Source organism: Hibiscus syriacus, unplaced genomic scaffold, assembly GCF_006381635.1.
Source record: "Hibiscus syriacus cultivar Baekdansim isolate YM2019G1 unplaced genomic scaffold, ASM638163v2 tig00002847_pilon, whole genome shotgun sequence".
In the NCBI taxonomy this organism is placed as follows: domain Eukaryota; kingdom Viridiplantae; phylum Streptophyta; class Magnoliopsida; order Malvales; family Malvaceae; genus Hibiscus; species Hibiscus syriacus.
The window spans coordinates 385,889-404,835 of NW_024061949.1; the positions used below are offsets into that span (position 1 = coordinate 385,889).

At 37.4% G+C, this 18,947-nt stretch overlaps 2 protein-coding genes and 3 pseudogenes across 2 annotated transcripts; 3 read left to right on the forward strand and 2 right to left on the reverse strand.

Moving 5' to 3' along the window:
- Positions 1–1,880: 1,880 nt before the first annotated feature.
- LOC120160223 (ribulose-phosphate 3-epimerase, chloroplastic-like) lies at positions 1,881–5,384 on the forward strand. The gene is made up of 9 exons (XM_039170639.1): positions 1,881–2,054; positions 2,956–3,070; positions 3,215–3,355; positions 3,438–3,551; positions 4,194–4,272; positions 4,564–4,673; positions 4,762–4,818; positions 5,028–5,097; positions 5,182–5,384. The coding sequence occupies exons 1-9, from the start codon at positions 1,945–1,947 to the stop codon at positions 5,229–5,231; spliced, it is 846 nt and encodes a 281-aa protein (XP_039026570.1). The 5' UTR covers positions 1,881–1,944; the 3' UTR covers positions 5,232–5,384.
- A 14-nt stretch (positions 5,385–5,398) lies between these two features.
- On the reverse strand, positions 5,399–6,977 carry LOC120160213 (annotated as a pseudogene).
- On the forward strand, positions 6,843–8,547 carry LOC120159695 (annotated as a pseudogene).
- Positions 8,548–9,218: 671 nt separating this feature from the next.
- Positions 9,219–11,652, forward strand: LOC120160203 (protein NEN1-like). Its single transcript, XM_039170622.1, is given in 7 exon segments — positions 9,219–9,593; positions 9,695–9,852; positions 10,017–10,063; positions 10,148–10,211; positions 10,419–11,073; positions 11,076–11,106; positions 11,206–11,652. Coding segments are annotated over 7 exon segments (1,479 nt in total). The 5' UTR covers positions 9,219–9,304; the 3' UTR covers positions 11,441–11,652.
- A 2,534-nt stretch (positions 11,653–14,186) lies between these two features.
- LOC120159706 lies at positions 14,187–15,371 on the reverse strand (annotated as a pseudogene).
- Positions 15,372–18,947: the final 3,576 nt, after the last annotated feature.

The window sequence follows — 18,947 nt, forward strand, 5'->3', positions numbered from 1 at the left end:
TTCTATTGATAGCTATTAGATGGAATGTAAGTGTAAAGATTTATTTTGGGTAGAATTGATTGTAGATCAGAGTTTAAACCTTGACATTGTCATCATCTCCGTTCGTGGTGTAGAATGTGTAAGAAAAAAAAAATCCCACTTGTCTATACGCTTGTTGGATTTGATTCTTGTGATTACAGAAAATAGTTTATGAGAGCTTAATCGGTGTGTTTTAGAGAAAATTTTGTCGATCTGTTGTGTGGAATGTGTAACAACTCAGCAGACAATAGTGATTAATATTTTTTTTGTTGAACTCTGAGTATGCAAGCTCGAATACACACTACCAATTACCTTTATTAACCTTACTGTTTCTTTTTTGATGGGTTTTTACCCTACACAATTTGTGTCGTAATTAAATTTTAAGTTTATTTATTAGATAATGTTACATGTTATTAAATTTGGGTAATATAAAGTAGAAAATGATATATGCGAAAACATTTAGCCATAACGACGTTTGTAAAAAGCCACTAAAAGTTAGGTACTTTTGCGGCGTTTTGTGAAGAAAACGCCACTAATGGCATATACAATTGCAATGCTCGTAAAGAAAAACGTTCATATAGCGGCGTTTTATGAAAAATGGCACTAAAGACAAGGTAATTAGCGGCGTTGTAAAAAAAGCCGCTGTAACCTATTGCGGCCTTTATAAGAAAAACGTTGTTATAGAACTTTACCTTTTGTGGTGTTTTCTGTTCACAAACACAGTTAACTATTAAAACACTATTTTTAGCGGCACTCTTACTGACGTTGGGAAAGTTCTTAGCGACACTTAAAAACGCTGCTATAGAGCTAAAAAACGCCGTTAAAAACTTATTTTGCGAAATTCGAAGTTGAATCTGAAAACAAAAATTCAAAGTTATGTAATTTTCTTGTCTCCATAAATAGTGATCAAATTTCCCAGCCTTTCTACATTACTTAAACAGTTTATAACATCATATTTTGCCCTTCGTTTGGCATTAAAAAATGGGAAGATCTCGTAGCTGCATCGATGTCAATGGCTTGAAACGAGACCCCTGGACTCCCGAAGAAGATGAAAAGCTAATGGCTTACATCCAAAAACATGGCCATGGAAGCTGGCCTTTTTACCGGAGAAAGGTGGTCAATTTTATCATCCAAAAAGCTTTCCGAATTTGCAAATTCTTTACACCTTTTTAGTTCTAATTACCTTTTCGTTCGATTTTGATTCGAATCAGGTCTTCAAAGATACGGGAAAAAGTTGCAGACTGAGATGGATTAAAACACAATCATTCAACTCCATGCTCTCCTAGATGTATTAAAAGCACGGCAAAGACTGCAGCTCGAGGCGATAGTGATCAACGATAACATGGTGTCGTTCCGGTCAAACAATGTGAATGATAACGATGAAGGGATGTTCACCAAATGCATGTGGGAACTTGCAGCAGTACTAATGGGGATGATGAAATTAACGTGTTTAGTATCTAAACCATCAATTTTGGTTAAGTATAACCATCAGTTTTGGTATAATTTTTGAACAATATTAAAAACATATGTACTAAGACAGGCCATAAATAATGACCTAAGTAATATATACTAAAATATATTTAATATATATATTTAAATATATTCAATTTATAAGATCATAAGTCGTTTCTCCTAAATTTTTATGCATGTCATAATGACTAAGCTGATTCATGATATCTGTATCAAAATATATTAATTTGTACTTATCAGCAGCAATGCAACGCCAACCACTGAAGATAAGCAAAGCAGCCCACAAAATCAAATCAACACGTGTCATCATTACGTAATTTCCTTTTTAAATTTCTCCGAGATTTTATTGGATAATTTAGTAATAATTGTCTTCGTCTTTCTTTTGACACTCTCTCCCAAGCCTCGCTGCTTGAGATTTTAACAGACAAAAAAGAAAAAGAAAAAAGGAAGTTAAAGATGTCAACAGCTTCTTCTTTGTGTTCGTCAATTCAAGTCAATGGCTTTGGAGTGGGACTTAGGCATCCAAGAACCCATCTTTCTCAACCCAAGAACCTTACTTTTACAAGGTAATCTTGTTCAATTTTGAATCCCCTTTTCTTGGTTTCTGTTCTTGTTTGATCTTTCTAATTTGTGTGTGTTTTTTCATTAAAGTTTAGATGATAAAGAAGCAAATTTTTGGGGTATTGGGAAAAAACCCAGTCTAGAACTGTCGAAACTTCCTTGTAAAGGAACCCCAATTTTGTTTGAAAATTTCTTTTTATAACGTTTTCAATACGAATGAAGGTGCTTTGTGATGAAAGTAAAGGTCTTGTACGATTAATATATATTATACACATATTTACGTAATACATGTATCTCAAGAATATTTGGTGGCTAAAATTGTAATGAAAAACCTAAGGCTTTTATTTACAGTGTTGTAATTATTGATGACTTAAATGATTGGTGTATTGCCCTAGCAATTTCATGAATTTGTAGTTGTGTGTGATTGGTGCTTGCTTTGGCGCAAAATTGCTATCTCGAACATCTGTTTTGTGGTTGCGAATGTAACAGCTGATGTTGCAGCCAATTACGGTGAATAATGGCTGTCGAGACAGCCGGATCTGAAAAATAGAGTATGCAATCTTGCATTGCAATCACTATTTAAATCCCTTTGGACCATGGTCTTCGGTAGAGATTATCAATTATAATATTGTACTTGCAAATCACATTGAACATCTGAGTAAGTTTTTAATATTTATGCCTCTTCCTATAGTCTGTTTCACAATGTATTGTGTCCTTCCCTTATTTTGTTCCAAGTTCCCTGAAGATCATTGGTTCTGAGCGGCTTTTTTAGGCCAATAATTCAAAATATGTTGCTTGAAAAGATACGAAACAGATGTGTGATTTCAATCAGATTCAAGTTTTCTTCTTCCAGGTCTCATACAATATTCTAATATGCTTTGTTACTTTGTTTTCTTAAACTGTTAGGAGGAGAATCACTACAGTAGTGAAGGCGACCTCTCGAGTCGATAAATTCTCAAAAAGCGATATCATTGTTTCTCCATCTATTCTCTCTGCTAATTTCGCAAAGTTGGGAGAGCAGGTTTTATATTACTCTTTCTTTTACTTGTACTATGAAACTATTTTTTGACTTTTCCTGTAAACAATGGACTATGATCTGCACGATTGCTTTGGTATTGAACTCAATTTGGATAGTCTTTGTAGTTTGAATGTCACTATTTTCTAGGTGAAAGCGGTAGAAGTAGCAGGCTGTGATTGGATCCATGTCGATGTAATGGATGGCCGATTCGTTCCAAACATTACAATTGGACCTCTTGTGGTTGATGCCTTACGACCCGTGACAGATCTTCCACTAGATGTGCATTTGGTATGCCTCATTTTGCATTACTAATAAACCGGTATCAATAAAAAAAAAAATTTTTGCTCACCCTGAGATCAATGCACTGCAGATGATTGTTGAACCAGAGCAGCGAGTTCCGGATTTTATCAAGGCTGGAGCAGACATTGTCAGTGTCCATTGTGAGCAATCGTCAACCATCCATTTGCATCGTACAGTTAATCAAGTAAGACTTTTTCTTTCTCCAAGCTGTTCTTACTTGCTTTCCATGAAACTAGTACTTTAGATACGATATCGGAATGGAGTCTGGCAAATATTATCATCAAATAAGTTGAGACTCAAGATTGAATGCATTTCATAACAGCAAGCTCTTATAAACTGGAAGTAAGCGTTTCTTTTTCCTTGCAAAATTTCATTTTCTTTTTTAACTCGGAAGTTTCCATCTTATTTAGTATTTTGCTACATGGATTCTGGCTTTTGGTTAAAAACTACAGATAGAGAAATTTATACATGTTGAACCCTATATCGAGCTTCATACCACATGATATAATGAATTCGTAGGAGCCTATAAAATTCCGCAGAATTCAACCTGTTCAAGCTAGCTCTGTGTTTTGAACTTATTTTTCCTCGCTCGCACCTTGTATAATGCATCACTGTTGCTTAAAATTTCGTGGTGAGCAAGTCAGAAAGTTGTCTTTCACAGGTTGTGGTTTTTACGATCATTGAGGTGCTGCTGATACTCTCAAATTTTTGTGATTGTTTTCCATCCTATGCTTAATAATATATCTTGTTAGCTTGCTTATGCTATTGCCTGCATTGCTTTGATTAAATAGCCCAAATATTTTTCGGAACTTTTGTTGTTGTGTAGATAAAAAGTCTGGGTGCTAAAGCTGGAGTCGTCTTAAACCCCGCAACTCCACTTACTACTATAGAATATGTACTCGATGGTGAGTTTTTATTGTCAACTTCTTTTCCAATTTATTGTCTCTGTCAAAAGACATTCTGTACACAGCTCAATGCGTACCAGGGCCGATCGGTAGATCAATGCTAGAGCTTGCTTATTGATAACGGTGGAATGAAGGATGATGAGATAGTTGATAGAATGTTCTAAGAATGGTGTTTTTTCCCTTGCAAAAACAGAAGCATGATCTTAACGTTTACTGTACAGATGTTTCGAGTTCATTTGACTAAATTCAATGAAAAACTAACATGATAATCTCTGTTTTGCATTTGTACAGTGGTTGATCTAGTCTTGATTATGTCGGTCAATCCTGGCTTTGGTGGGCAGAGCTTTATCGAGAGTCAAGTGAAGAAAATCTCCGACTTGAGACGATTGTGCGCGGAGAAGGTATAAATTGCTTCTATCTATATGTCCATCTTTTATATATTTATGCTGTAGAATCTTGTGACGTTTTCTTCATATATATCCCTTGCAGGGGGTTAATCCATGGATTGAAGTTGATGGTGGAGTTGGTCCAAAAAATGCATACAAGGTAACCCATTAGAATGGTGTGCTTATTCCTGACAACATTCATCTGTACACTCTATGCATAACCTGTGTCCTAGAATTTTATAAGTTACCATTTGTCGAGTCACAGCCCTAGAATTGCTTTACCATCGACCTTCCAGTTATCAGAACGATATTTCAAAAGAATGTGTGGTTTTTCTGCTATAACTCTCCCCCTTCCCCTTTTGCTGGAAGGTTATTGAAGCAGGAGCAAATGCTCTAGTCGCTGGTTCAGCTGTATTTGGTGCCAAAGATTATGCTGAAGGTAAAGAAAGGGTATTATTTATTACTTTCCATTCGTATAAATCAATGCATTTTAACGAATTTTATGCTCGAACAATTTAAACAGCTGTTAGAGGAATCAAAACCAGCAAAAGGCCAGAAGCAGTGGCAGTGTGATTATACTGCCGAAAGGTCGGCTCCAACGTATGATATCTGTATTTTACATTTCCATGTAACTTCATAGAATTTTGTTCAAATGTATAACCGAATGTTGTATATGCTCGTTGGATTGCATGAATCCTGCTATACATGATGCAGAATGGAAATGCAGATTCATCAAGGATATTAAGGATAATTGGAAACAGAAATTTAAATTACGGAACATAATTTATTGCCTGCTACATCAGTTACGTCAACAACCATGATAATGTAGCACAGACTTACAGTTTGGAATATTTTTTGGGGTCAAAACTCAGGCAGGCTTGATATTCGGAGATAGTAGTCGTATGTTTTCATGCCTAGAGTCAAGTAGTAGGGTTTCGTATATATCATCCTTTAAAGGATGATCATCGTCCCCGGAGACAAATTCACTGATTTTGCTCGTCACCTCGATAGAACTACACCCAGGAGCCTTTCTCAGCTGCTTTATCTGATCTCTAACTCTAACCTTTTTATCCCACATCCCTTTGGCAGCATAGATATTGGACATCGCAACACTGTCCCCAACATATCCAGGCTCCGGCTCCAGCAATTGCAGCATAACTTTTTCACCAAGCTCTATTTCTCCGTTGACGCTACAAGCTCCCAACAATGTCATCCACATCACTGCATTATCCCGGCTAGGCATCTCGATAATGAAATCATAAGCATCTTTTAGCAGCCCGGCTCGGCAAAAGAGATCAACCATGCAACCAAAATGAACATATCGAGGCTTCAAACCATTCCTCCATGGCTACAAGCCATCAAAACCCCAACAAAAGTAACATCGTTGGGAAGAATTATTGAGCTTCCACAATTACCCTCTTCCTTATTCTTGCTATTCTTCTGTTTTATCTCTTCCATTTCACCAAAAAGCTCAAGAGCTTCACTTGCTTGTCCATGCAATGCATGCGCCACGATCATGGAAGTCCGGATTGTCACATCCTTTTCCCCTATGCTATCAAACAGTTTCCTCGCAGTTTGTATCTCGCCACATTTCGCATACATGTTAATGAAAGCGTTGTCAAGGCTCAAGTCTGCCTGGAGCTCCAGTTTTTGGCGAACGTATGTGTGGATCCACTTTCCCATTTCTAACGAACCGAGATCAGCACAAGCGGAGAGAGCAACCGTCAGTGTCACTTGGTCAGTTTCCACATTAAGCATCTGCATCTTCCTGAACAACTCTAAAGCCTTTTGGGGCTTCTGGTTGACAACATAAGCCGAAATCAAAGTAGTCCAGAAACGATATTCCTTTCCTGCTGGGTATTTCATCGAACACGTAGTGTGCATCGTGAAAATTACCTTATGCCTAGCAGAATTTAACAAGTACTGTCTGCAGGTGAATGATGGAGCGAAACCCAGATTTTATTAGTTGCGTATGTAACTGTTTGCCTTCAAGTGAGTAAGGCTTTTTGGTGCAAGCTTTTAAGACAAAAAGGAAAGAGAAGCTGTCAATAGATGAAGGATTCTGCCTTAGTAATTCTCTAAAGAATAAGATGGCTTTGGTGTTGCAATTGGAGTTGAGATATCTTTTAAGATTTTGGTTCGCTTTGGGTGGTTTAAGGTTCGTGTTGACGTATATTCTTGCAAAAGACTTAATCAGAGGAACCCTCTTAAGGACTTTCATCATCATCAAAAGCCACTTCTAGTTGTGTATTGTTAAACTTTCGTCTTTCAAATGTTAGTTAAAGAAGCCATTCCCGGCAATCCATCCAACTCCAGAGCTCTATACCGACACCTCGTTTCCCTTCTGCAGAATCCTAAGATCCTCAAAAAGCTTACCCAAATTCACACTCAGATCATCACTAATGGGTTTTCCCAGAAAAATTACATCCTAGCTAACCTTTTTTCAGTCTACGCTACTTCAAGTAATCTCCAACAGGCGTGTAAACTGTTTGAAACTATCGAAAAACCAAGTACTACAGCCTGGAACCAGATCATCAGAGGGTGTTCAAGGACTTCAATCCCTGAAAGATCAGTCGAGTTGTACAAGAAGATGGTTGCAACGGGAGTGATTCCTGATGGGTTTAATTATTCATATGTTTTGAGTGCTTGTGCGAGGTCGGGGATGTTGAGAGAAGGGGAGCAGATTCATGGACGAGTTTTGGTCGATGGGTATTATTGCTCCAATGTGTTCGTGAGAACAAATTTGATTAATTTATATGCAGTGGCTGGTGTTGGCAATGACATTGGTTATGCACGTAAGTTGTTTGATGAAATGCGCGAGAGAAATGTGGTGAGCTGGAATTCGTTGTTGGCTGGCTTATTAGGTGTGGAATCTTGATATGGCGAGTAGAGTTTTTGATGAGATGCCGGAGAAGAATGTGGTGTCGTGGATGACGATGATTGCCGGGTTTGCTAAGAACAGGAGGTGTAGGCAAGCTCTGTGTTTTTTTAATCAGACGAGGAGAGCTCGTGTGGAACCGGATCAGGTAGTGTTGGTGGCGGCATTACCTGCGCCGAAATGGGAGATTTGGAACTGGGGAAATGGATTCACTCGTACATCAAAGAGACGGCTCTGTTTCGGGACCGGCCATTGTTGGTGTCTTCGAACAATTCACTAATACACATGTATGCTAGTTGTGGTTGGATTGAAGAAGCTTACGAAGTACTTCGATACATGCAGGAAAGAAGTATGGTTTCTTGGACAAATATGATCACGGGCTTATCGAAGCACGGTTTCGCACAAGAAGCAATTTTGTTATTTGAATGTATGATCAGCTTAAGGGAGCGAGGAGTCAAACCAGATGAAATAACTTACATTGTAGTTCTCTTTGCTTGCAGTCATGCCGGATTTGTCGAGGAGGGTCGGCATTACTTCACTCAAATGACTAGACATTGGGGAATTAATCCCGGGATTGAGCACTATTGCTGCATGGTTGATCTTCTCAGCCGTGCCGGTTTCTTGGATAAAGCATTGAATCTCATCGAAACCATGCCCGTAAAACTGAATGACGCAGTATGGGATGCCCTACTCGGCGGTTGTAGGATTCACAAGAATGTTGATCTTGCTTCACGAGTAGCTCGAAAGTTCGATGCCGAGCTTTATTGTAACGATTCTGCGGGGTATCTGACGCTGTTGTCAAATGTGTATGCTACCACCAGGAGGTGGCAGGATGTTGCTGATGTGAGGCAAAAGATGATCGATTCGGGCATTAAAAAGTCCGCGGTTCGGAGTTCGGTTCAGATCAATGGAGTCATTCATGATTTCCAGGCAGGCGACAGCAGCAGCAAGCATGCATCTTCAATCAACGATATCCTATGGCAAGTCACTAGACAGAGAAGAATGTGGTAAGTTATTGTGTTTTATAATAAATTATGGAAATTAAAAAGAAAACTCATGATTGTGATACTTGCAGTCATCATAGTAGCATCTCAGTATGTCCCAACCGCAATTCTTTGTAAATTACTTCTTGTATTCCTAAATTTAAAGGTAAGCATTCAGTTAAGTTATTCGAGTTGACGAATCTTATTTTATAATTCAAATTTCATTTAAAATTTTATCGAATCAAGTTAAATTATTTGAATTTATATTTAGATTTAATTATAAATATTTATAATTTCATGATAATATACTATTCTAATTTAAATAGTTTTCTATAATCATATCCATATATAACGTAGAGTTGAGTTACTCAACTCAAACTTAAAAATCAACCTACTAATTACTTATTCGAACTTTATTTTATTACTTAAATTTAACTTTTTTTTTCAAATGGAATTGAATTTATAAAAGCATGAGTCAAATAAAAAGCTTTAATTTTTCCCAGAACTAGTAAATCAAAACAGGGATGGCTTGCAGTTATGGTGATTGTGCGAAGAATATTCCTTGTCTACATCTGGTGTTTAACTTCCTGGGCGGGTTGTTTCTATGTTCTTCCTACGTGAACAGGAAACCCACCCAACCAAGTAACTGAGAAAACCATAAATCCTTCTCCTATAAAGTGTCGGTTTGTTAATCCATGGTGCAATTGCAGCGTCCACCCCTCTAATCTCCCCCTTCTTCATTTCCAAGTTTTTAAGACCACAACAATTTGCTTTTCTCTTCCGGAATGGATCCGACCCCGACGTCCGATGCCCGTCCCGAAATCTGCTTCTTCGATTTGGAAACCACCGTCCCCCACCGGCGTGGCCAAGGCTACGACATTCTCGAATTCGGCGCCATTTTAGTCTGCCCCAGAAGGCTCCTTGAGCTAGACAGCTACTCCTTCCTGGTCCGACCCGATGACCTCTCTTCCGTTTCCCCTTCCTCCGTGCGCTGCAACGGCATCACTCGGGACGATGTCGCTTCGGCGCCTCCCTTCTCCGAAATTGCCGACAAAGTTCACGACATTCTCCATGGTGCACATCTCGCATTCAAATTTCCTTTTTTTTTTCTTTTCCGTTCTTTTTTTCTTTTTGGTTCCTTCTCTTTTAAGTAAGGTTTTAAATGAATTCTGTAGGAAGGGTTTGGGCGGGGCATAATATAGTGAGGTTTGATTGCGTGAGAATAAGGGAGGCGTTCGAGAAGATCGGTAGGCCGGCGCCGGAGCCCAAGGGACTTATTGATTCATTGCCGCTGTTGACACAAAGGTTCGGAAGGAGAGCTGGTAATATGAAGGTAATTTTTTTTAAAAAAATCACATGACAAACCTTTGATTTCGTTTGCCAATAAGATTAAGAAAAAGATATGGACACCATTGCTGAATTATAAGGTTTGTAAGTCTGAGATTAATATGAAAATTTGGTTGATAACATGTTTATGTTCTTGAATATTGAATGCAGATGGCGACTCTTGCAAAATATTTCGAGATCGGGGTGCAGTCACACAGGCAAATGAATATAAATTATGTTCTTCACCTTTGGATGGAATCTATATATCTTGGTAACAATCTTTCTGCTATGTGATTATTCAGGAGCTTGGACGATGTTCGAATGAACCTCGAAGTTGTCAAGTACTGTGCTACAGTTTTGTTCCTGGTATGGCAGTTTCCGATAGCCAAATGCAGTAGCATTTCTCTTATTTCTATGTTCCACCAACAGCCGTGTGGTCCGTTGGTTGAGTTCTGTATTCTGAAGTCGCAAATTTAATCGCCATATTCGACTTGCCTTAACTTGGGGTAAATTGAGCATGCTTTGTAAGATTAATTATCCAAATTTTTACCAAAATCTTATATTTATCTGCAGGAATCAAGTCTCCCGGATATACTGATGGCGAATGGAACAGGTTTGCCAATATCGACGAGAAGTAGCAGTAATACCAAGTCATCTCCCGAGCAGCTTAGCCCGAACATGAACAACTTTTCTTCAACTACCGAAAATGTTCCAATTCCTATAACCTCTCTTCCGACTCATCACACTGGAGAGGCAAATGCAGATGTGTCTAATCTGGTTCAACCAGATCCTTTCGACATGGGCGTACTCAGAAATGAAATGAAACCCGAGGCCCTCGAATCAGATGTCATCATGGAAGAAAAAACTCAGCTAGAGTCTCATGAGATAGAGATTGCTGAAGGTAGTAGCAGTAATGCAGAGTTCTTAGAACCTAATGAAGTTTCTCCAAGCTCTATCAGTGCATCTCTCATCCCATATTACCATGGCACCCATCGAATAAGACTGTTTCATGAAAACACTGCTCTGCAATTGTTTTGTCCTTGTTTGAGAGTGCGATTTGGAGTCAATGGAAAGTTCCTTGATCAAGCCGGCCGGCCACGTTTGAGCTTTGTAGTCAATGCTTCTCCGAGTTTATGTGAGATTCTGGATGCTTGTGACAATGCTGCAAAAACGGTCTTTGAAGATTGCGGAAGCAGTTCCGATTGGAAGCCTATCATGGCAGGAATTACCAGTACATCAACAATCCAACCGTGAGACTGAAGTAAGTTCCCGTATTGTTCCGAAAATAAAATTAGACAGTTTAAGACATGCACTTGAATCTTGTAATAATTTTGTCGATTCGTTGATTCCTTTCTGGCAGCATACCCACAGTAGCCAACTATGATATCACCCGATACGCTGCGGAGATTCATCAGAAGGACAGCTCCGGTACCGTGCAAAAGCTTGTATTCAGCAAAATCGATGCTGCTGAGCTTGGTAACTTGTTGAGAGCTGGGATCTTTGTGGATGCATTCTTCAGCTTGGATACTTACGATTATCAGGGAACGGCAGGCATCCGGCTGGTGGCGAAAAAGCTGGTTATACATTCGGATTAGTGGAGTTAAAGGGCAAAGATTAATCCATTTTCAGATTGTTTACAGACATGTAATAGCGTTGTTTATGTTATAGTCTAACTCATAGGCATAAGTTGCTCTCTCACATTCATAGCTTTGTACCAAAAGAAAGAAATAAACAAAGATTGATTGATTTTCACTGCTGTAAATTTATGCAATTGTAATTTACCGAAAATAAACAAAGAACATTGCAAGAATATATAACAAATGCATACCAGAGCCAGGAATGCGCTGTTCATCCCAACATAGTGAGGTAGTAATAAAAGACACTTAATCTCACTACGCTGTAGAACTCGAGAACCTGAAGTACTGTACATGATTCGATCAGAGTAAATGATAATAACAAACTAAACATTCTAAACGACTATTCGTCGGCATAAATTATGCTTCCCTCTTCGTTATTACCCCTCTTTCGCATCTCGACGAATAAGACATGAACACAATAACTCTTTATTGAATTCAATATGATTATTTAACACCCCCAACCCGTACCTGACCCGAATACGAGTTCGAGATATCACATTGCCTTTTTAAAACAATATTCTTATCAAATAACTGAATATTTGAACTTATTTTAAGAAAATACGATAATATACTATTAAATAATATTTGTTATAAAATTTTGAGACAAAAACATATTTATGAACAGTAAAATACGGTATGAACAGTACAGTGAAAAGTACTCATTGCAAAAATTTTCCAAATTACAAATAGGGAACTGATTCCCTTGCTACAGGGAACTGATTCCCTGCTACAGTACTTCCGTAAAACATTCATAAAACTTGTAAAAATTTAACCGTTCATTACTATACATTTACATTTACATAAATACTTTCAAATCATTAGAAAAGTCGATCAGAGCGTTCGTACTAACAACTTATTACATTTCTTACATGCCAACATACTTTATATAATCAAAATACATACTTTATTGTTTACTTATGATCTTATCTTTCTAGTAATGGTGTTGTTTTTGTCACTTCTATTTCTGTTATTCTTGTTTTTTGTACCTACGTGTAAATCACTTATACGCTAAGTCATAGACTTAGTGAGACATATAAATATAATAATTATGCCTTCCTTATGAATATGAACATGCAATCTATCCATTCAATCATGTCACATGTAATTCAATGTAAACGATAATAACATGGTAACATATAACAATAATAATGCAATTACCTTTGATAACATTTTATAAGCCCATGTACATTACTGAGAACTCAAGGTATTCGAGTACATTGAGGTTGTGCACTATTGCTGTCACCACAGATCGTATAAGTCCCACTGAGTGACATATGAAATTTGTCCCGAAGGACCACTGTATTGTCCCGAAAGACCTATGAAACCCTCGACTCTTGGCATGCCAACTATACATATAGCTCTCATATCGTATACTATGGGCATTATTCTTATGTTTCATATGTTCATGTGTTCATGTCATTTCTCTTGTGATCACATAGTTCATATCACTTATCATATCACATGTGCATTTGAATCTATCCACATATATCATTTATCAAATCATATGAACATATATACCTTATGCATGTATCATAGTAATTATCATGTAAGCATGTTCATAACTATTGTACTATAAAAATCAACATAGGAATTAGACTTATCACAAGTCTTATTCCATTATACTATACTTATAATATGCACTCACCTTAGCCTTGTTGGATTTGAACCAATTCTAGAACTTATCTCTTTCTTAATCATTCTAATCCCTCGATCGTTCTTTTTTATCACTTGTTCCGGAACTCTTTTAGGCTCAATATCTATATAAACATAATTTCTGAGACAATTATCAAAAGCCTAAACCTTATAACTTGATACTAATAGCTTAAACAAATTTAATGAACAAAACTTCAATTTTTCCTTTAGGGGGAATCGATTCCCCCCAGGAGGTATCGGTTCCCTTTGTATAATCTCTAAAATTTACTCAGATTTTACTGTTCAAACCCGAAAATCATCAACTCTTCACTAAATTTTCTCATAAAAGTTCCTTTCATACCACCAAACTTAACTACAACCATTTTAACTAACTTCTATCATTTCAACACTTTATTATTTCCAATACTTCATTCAAATTCTTAAAACCAATAATCATACCCAAATTTCAAACATGTTATTAATTAATTCTAACACTCCTAACCCTTTAATTAACCTCTTGACAAGTCGAAAATCTTATTCAACCCTTAAAAACTCATCAATATCGAAATTTCATCTAAAGCCCATTTCTCAAATCTTTCTTTAAAACATTTATCTTGTTGTTTTAATGTCATATAAGCTTGCCTTTAGCTTATATAACATCCAAACTTCCATTTCCAAACTAAAAATCAAAGAAACGACCAAGGTTCAAATTCTTACCTTGAGCTTGGGTGCTTCACGTTTGGGAGAAGAAGATGAAGAAGATAAGTCTCTGGAAACTTATCTCCTCAATTCATTCACATGGGTATTATAATACCCACAATTATTATTTTATTCTTTTATTTGCTCAATGACCCTTTTACCATTATTATAATTCCATATTTACTATCATACCCAACATACAAAATTCCTCTATAAATCACTAGACTTATCACTTTATTCTAATTCACCAACAAAATTTATAAATTCTTATAATTTAGTAACTTACCCGGTAATTGGGATGTTACAGATTATACCAATCAAGATGAAATGTATGGCAACTAAAGTTGGTTTGTCACCTGAGGAACTACATTACCTATATGATGTGATTAATACCTGTTTCGATCACTAGCTCTTTGATTCGATTTTTCCATTTAATGAAAAACGTCGTGTCGTCCCTGATCCTCTTAATGTTGGGGCCTAACAATCCCCTATGTCTAAACCCGTAAAGCTTAAGCACCTGGTTATCGACAAAATTGAAAGCCCTTTGCATGTTGCGCAGACACCTGTCTATAGAGTAATCTCCGTAACTCCCACAGGGCTTGCAGCCGACGAAATGAGTCACGACTAGCCACCTCTCTTCTCTCAATCCCGGATGATATTTTTCCATCATCTTTTCGTACCTATCAACCAACCCTGCCCAATAAACATGCAAATAATATTGATTTTCAATGAAAACTTTGTCCATCCATTGATCTTTTTGCGAAAGCAACAAGTAAATCAAAGCCAACTGATCATCGGCTTCGAATGCCGACCTCCCTTTCAAATTTGCAGTCAAAACCTTCTCGGCCTCATCACGAATTGGGCCCTTAGGCCCCATCGGCTCCCATGCATCAAGCAAATCTAATGATCACTAGCAATTTCTAAATAGAAAACTCCCTATATTCAATCCAATCCATGAATTTTGCTCAAACAGTAAATCGGGGTAGCCATGAATAACCAAATTATGTTTATCGTACTTGGACAATGGAATCTCAAACACCATATCCGTAAAGAAAGCATCACTATCCATCCACCAAATCCACTCGAGTTCAGGATGAGAAAACATTAACCTTTCGCTGCTGATCCCAGTCCGAAATTTTAGGTTTGAGAGTGTATGTAACGTTAGGATTGAACTCAGGTTCATCCGGGTCGGTAGGGTCGGAGTCGGAGCGGATTTCAGGAATGATCCAGTTTGTTTCTTCGACCAGGTTTTGGTTGATGGCTTCCGCTTCTGAGCTCCCCAAATTCCCGACGCCGATTGTGCCGCGCAAGACGAGGATCGTAACCAAGCCGCAAATGATTGTCATCTAAATGTTATTGAGCCTCTTGGGCATCTGCCTCCCACGAGGCATTCCGAGAAATCCACGGTTCCTTCTGCCACCAACAGCATCGTAGTTATTTACAGGTAAACCTCCGCCGCCGCCAGTTGAATATCTCTTATTGGGAGTGAAATTATCTTGACCCATAAGGGTAATTCGCCATGCTTGAAAAGATTCAAGTTTCTTCTTTAATCTCTTATTATATAAAACTTAATTAAATCTCCCTAAATGATACGCAGATAGCAATTGCCATTGACATTCAGGCTTCAATTCTTTGTCATTTTTACAGTACCTTTTTTTATTGAAGATTAAAAACTGATGAGAATTAAAACCCCTAAAAAGATGGAATGGTTGAAGGAAGATGATGGAAAGTTGAGGGAATAACTGATCCTATTGATGAATTGGTAGACTTGTCATGGTTATGCGTTGCCATGTCCCCCAACCCTTTCTCTTTTTTCCTTTTATCAGTTGAATAAAGTAATTATTTTATGAGAAAATAACTTCAGTGATCAAAAATGCCTTATAATATACGATTTTAACCAACTTTTTTTGGATTTGCCAAAATGACCAACAAAATCGCAATGCGAAATAAAAATCGCAACGCGATCTCCAGAATCGTAAATCAGTTCCCAGAATCGCAACGTGATTATAAAGAATCGCAATGCGATAGTACAAATTCGCATTGCGATTTTCCAGAATCGCAACGCGAATATGAAAATCGCAACGCGATTCTGACTATCGCAACGAGTATCCGTAAAATCGTAACGCGTATCCGTAAATCGCAACGACAATATGTAAAATCGCAACGCGTATCCGTAAATCACAACGAGAATACGTAAATCGCAACGCGTATCTGTAAATCCCAACGAGAATACGTAAATCGTAATGCGTATCCGTAAATCGCAATGCGAATACGTAAATCGCAATGCGAATCTGTAAATCGCAACGAGATTCTGACTATCGCAATACTGAATTTCAAATTCGCAACTCGATTTCTGAATTCGCAACAGGTTTTAATTTCGCAACACAAATGTTTTGGGTATATAACTACGCAACAGCAGCAACTCATAACCTAAATCCCTAAATCGCAACATATTCCATCTCCATCTATCACTCTCTCCGGCGACATCCGTTCCTATATCCAACGACATCCTTCCCCATCCGGCAACAAGTTTTAGTTTCGCAGCTCGTTTGTTTAGTAAATTAATTTACAATAATGAAATCATCTAATGTTGATCATGTTTGTATAAATTTGTGTTTTGGAGGGTCATGGGAGAATGTTCATGGTGTTTTACAATATATGCCTTTACCCATGAATCTTCAACTAAAACTGTCATTAAAAAAGTTAACTTATGAAACTCTAATGTTACGTGTTGCAAATAAATTGAATTTAGAGCCCCTAAGTGGATTTAGGTTATCTTATCATACAAATGGTAAAGTTTATTTGTTAACCGACAATGAAGATGTTGAACGATTCATTGCTTACATTAGTGTTTCAAGTGATGATGTTACATTGTATGTTGTTGAACCTAGAAGTAGTGAAGTTGGGTCAGTAGCGGGTAGTAATCAACTAAGTTTTTCAACCCCAGTTTATGGTGCTCAAAATTTAATGGTTCCACCACAAGTTCATCACCAGGCAAATATTGTTTCACCACATTTCCAATACCAAACACAATCTCAAAACCCACAACCTTTCCCTAATCCAAATCCCAATCAACTTTCAGCACCAAATTCCGGTTTTCGTATTGACCAGTTAGACGATGATATGCCAACAGAAAAAATTGTGAGTACTAGTCAGTATTCGAAATTTGATCTTGGTCAATACCCGGACTTTGATCTTGGTCAATACCCGGACTTTGATCTTGGTCAATACTCGGATTTTGATGATTTTTCAGAAGAAGAAACATACCCTTCATGTAATAATTTTGATATTGTTCAATACCCAAATTTTGATGATGAAACAGCCGTTGCCGAGGAAGATGTTGTTGATGATAATGAGGAGGAAGTTACGACTGTAAATGAACACGTTGAACACCCATTCTGTAATTCATATAACACTGAAGAAGAAAAAGAAGAAGAAGAAATCCCCAAAGAAAAGTCCCCGAAGAAAATGCCACGGGAGTATAACTGGAATATGCCAGAATTACTTCAGATACCGGAAGAAGAGTTGGTAAAGATAGCAGTTGATTGTTACACAAAAATTATTCGTATCAAGAAAGATGATTGTTTTGATACAAAGTAAGACTTGAAGATAGCTTTGTATACGAAATGTGTGGAAGATGGTTATCAACTAAAAGTTAACAAATCAAGCAAATATCGTTTCGAAACAAGGTGTATGATTGACAAAAACTGTATGTGGCATATGATTGCAAAGAGGATAAAAGATTGCGAAATGTTTCAAGTTAGGACTTTTATTGATAAGCATACATGTTCAAGAACCCAAGTTTTTCCTCACCATAGACAGGCAAACAAAAAGGTGTTGGGTGATTTTCTGGCTGAGTTAATGTTTTTGAATGGTAGGGTATATCGGGGACATGAAATTATGACTGACATGAATGCTTGGTTCAAGATTATTATCTCATATTCTCAAGCTTGGAGAGACAAATGTTATGCCTTGGAATTGTTGAGGGGGTCGCCAGAAGCATCGTTTGCCCAACTGCCGGCTTATTGTCACAATTTAAAGCTGAAAAATCCTGGGTCGGTAACTCATATCAAAACAGATAGAGATGAACGCTTTGAGTTGCTGTTTATCGCCATTGGTGCTGCAGTTAGTAAATCAATATAATTTTGTTGACTCATTTTTGTTAGTTACATGCATTTCACATTTAAATGATTATATTTCTTGTGTATATGATTTTGTAGATTCGTTCGTTTATTAATTGCATGCGCCTAGTTATTATAGTTGACGGAGCACATTTAAAAGGTCGATACCTTGGAGTAAACTTATTAGCAGTAGCCATGGATGCTAACAATGGGATACTGCCAATAGCTTACGGGGTTGGCAAATCTGAAACCTCTGATTCATGGACATGGTTTATGGGGCATCTTAGGGATTGCATAGGTCCTATTAGCAATATGAAAATCATATATGATAGGGCAAACTCAATTGACAACGCTGTAAGAAGGTGTTTCTCAGATGCTTTTCATGGACTTTGTGGTGTTTATTTGTATAGAAATCTAAAATCAAGGTTTGCTGGTATAAAAAAATCACAAGTGGACATACTGGAAGGCTGTAAAAGCTTATCGAGAAGTGGATTTTAATAAGCGTATAAACTGTTTAAGATGTGTTTTGCCTCAGTGTGCTCAAACACTAGAAGATGTCGGGTTTGAAAGATGGTCAAGAGTACATCAACTTGGAGCAAGATATGGTTTCATGACGTCTAATAGTGCAGAATCAATCAACGCTCTAAGTCGTCATTCCCTGAAATTACCCATTACTATGTTAATGAATTTTTTTCGAGCCTCTATTCAACAGTGGTACTACAAGAAAAGAAACCATGCAGGTATTATTTCTTTAAATTCGTAACTTATCATATATTTTACTAAGTATTATTTATTTAAATTTACAGGAACATTGGAACATCGTGTTACACCATGGACAGAAAAAAAGATAACGAAACGTGTTGTGAAGTCAACGTCATGGAGAGTTGAACCATGTTAAAACACTTTGTTTGAAGTACTGGATAATAACTTAAATGGGCTTGTCGATCTAAATGCAAAGACGTGTAGTTGTATGAAATGGCAAACATCTGGTTATCCGTGTGGCCATGTTATAA

Coding starts and splice junctions, on each gene's coding strand:
- LOC120160223 (XM_039170639.1), top strand. CDS start 1,945: ATGTCAACAGCTTCTTCTTTGTGTTCGTCAATTCAAGTCAATGGCTTT. Junction 4,674..4,761: donor GACGATTGTGCGCGGAGAAG/GTATAAATTGCT, acceptor TATCCCTTGCAG/GGGGTTAATCCATGGATTGA. Junction 4,819..5,027: donor GTCCAAAAAATGCATACAAG/GTAACCCATTAG, acceptor TTTTGCTGGAAG/GTTATTGAAGCAGGAGCAAA.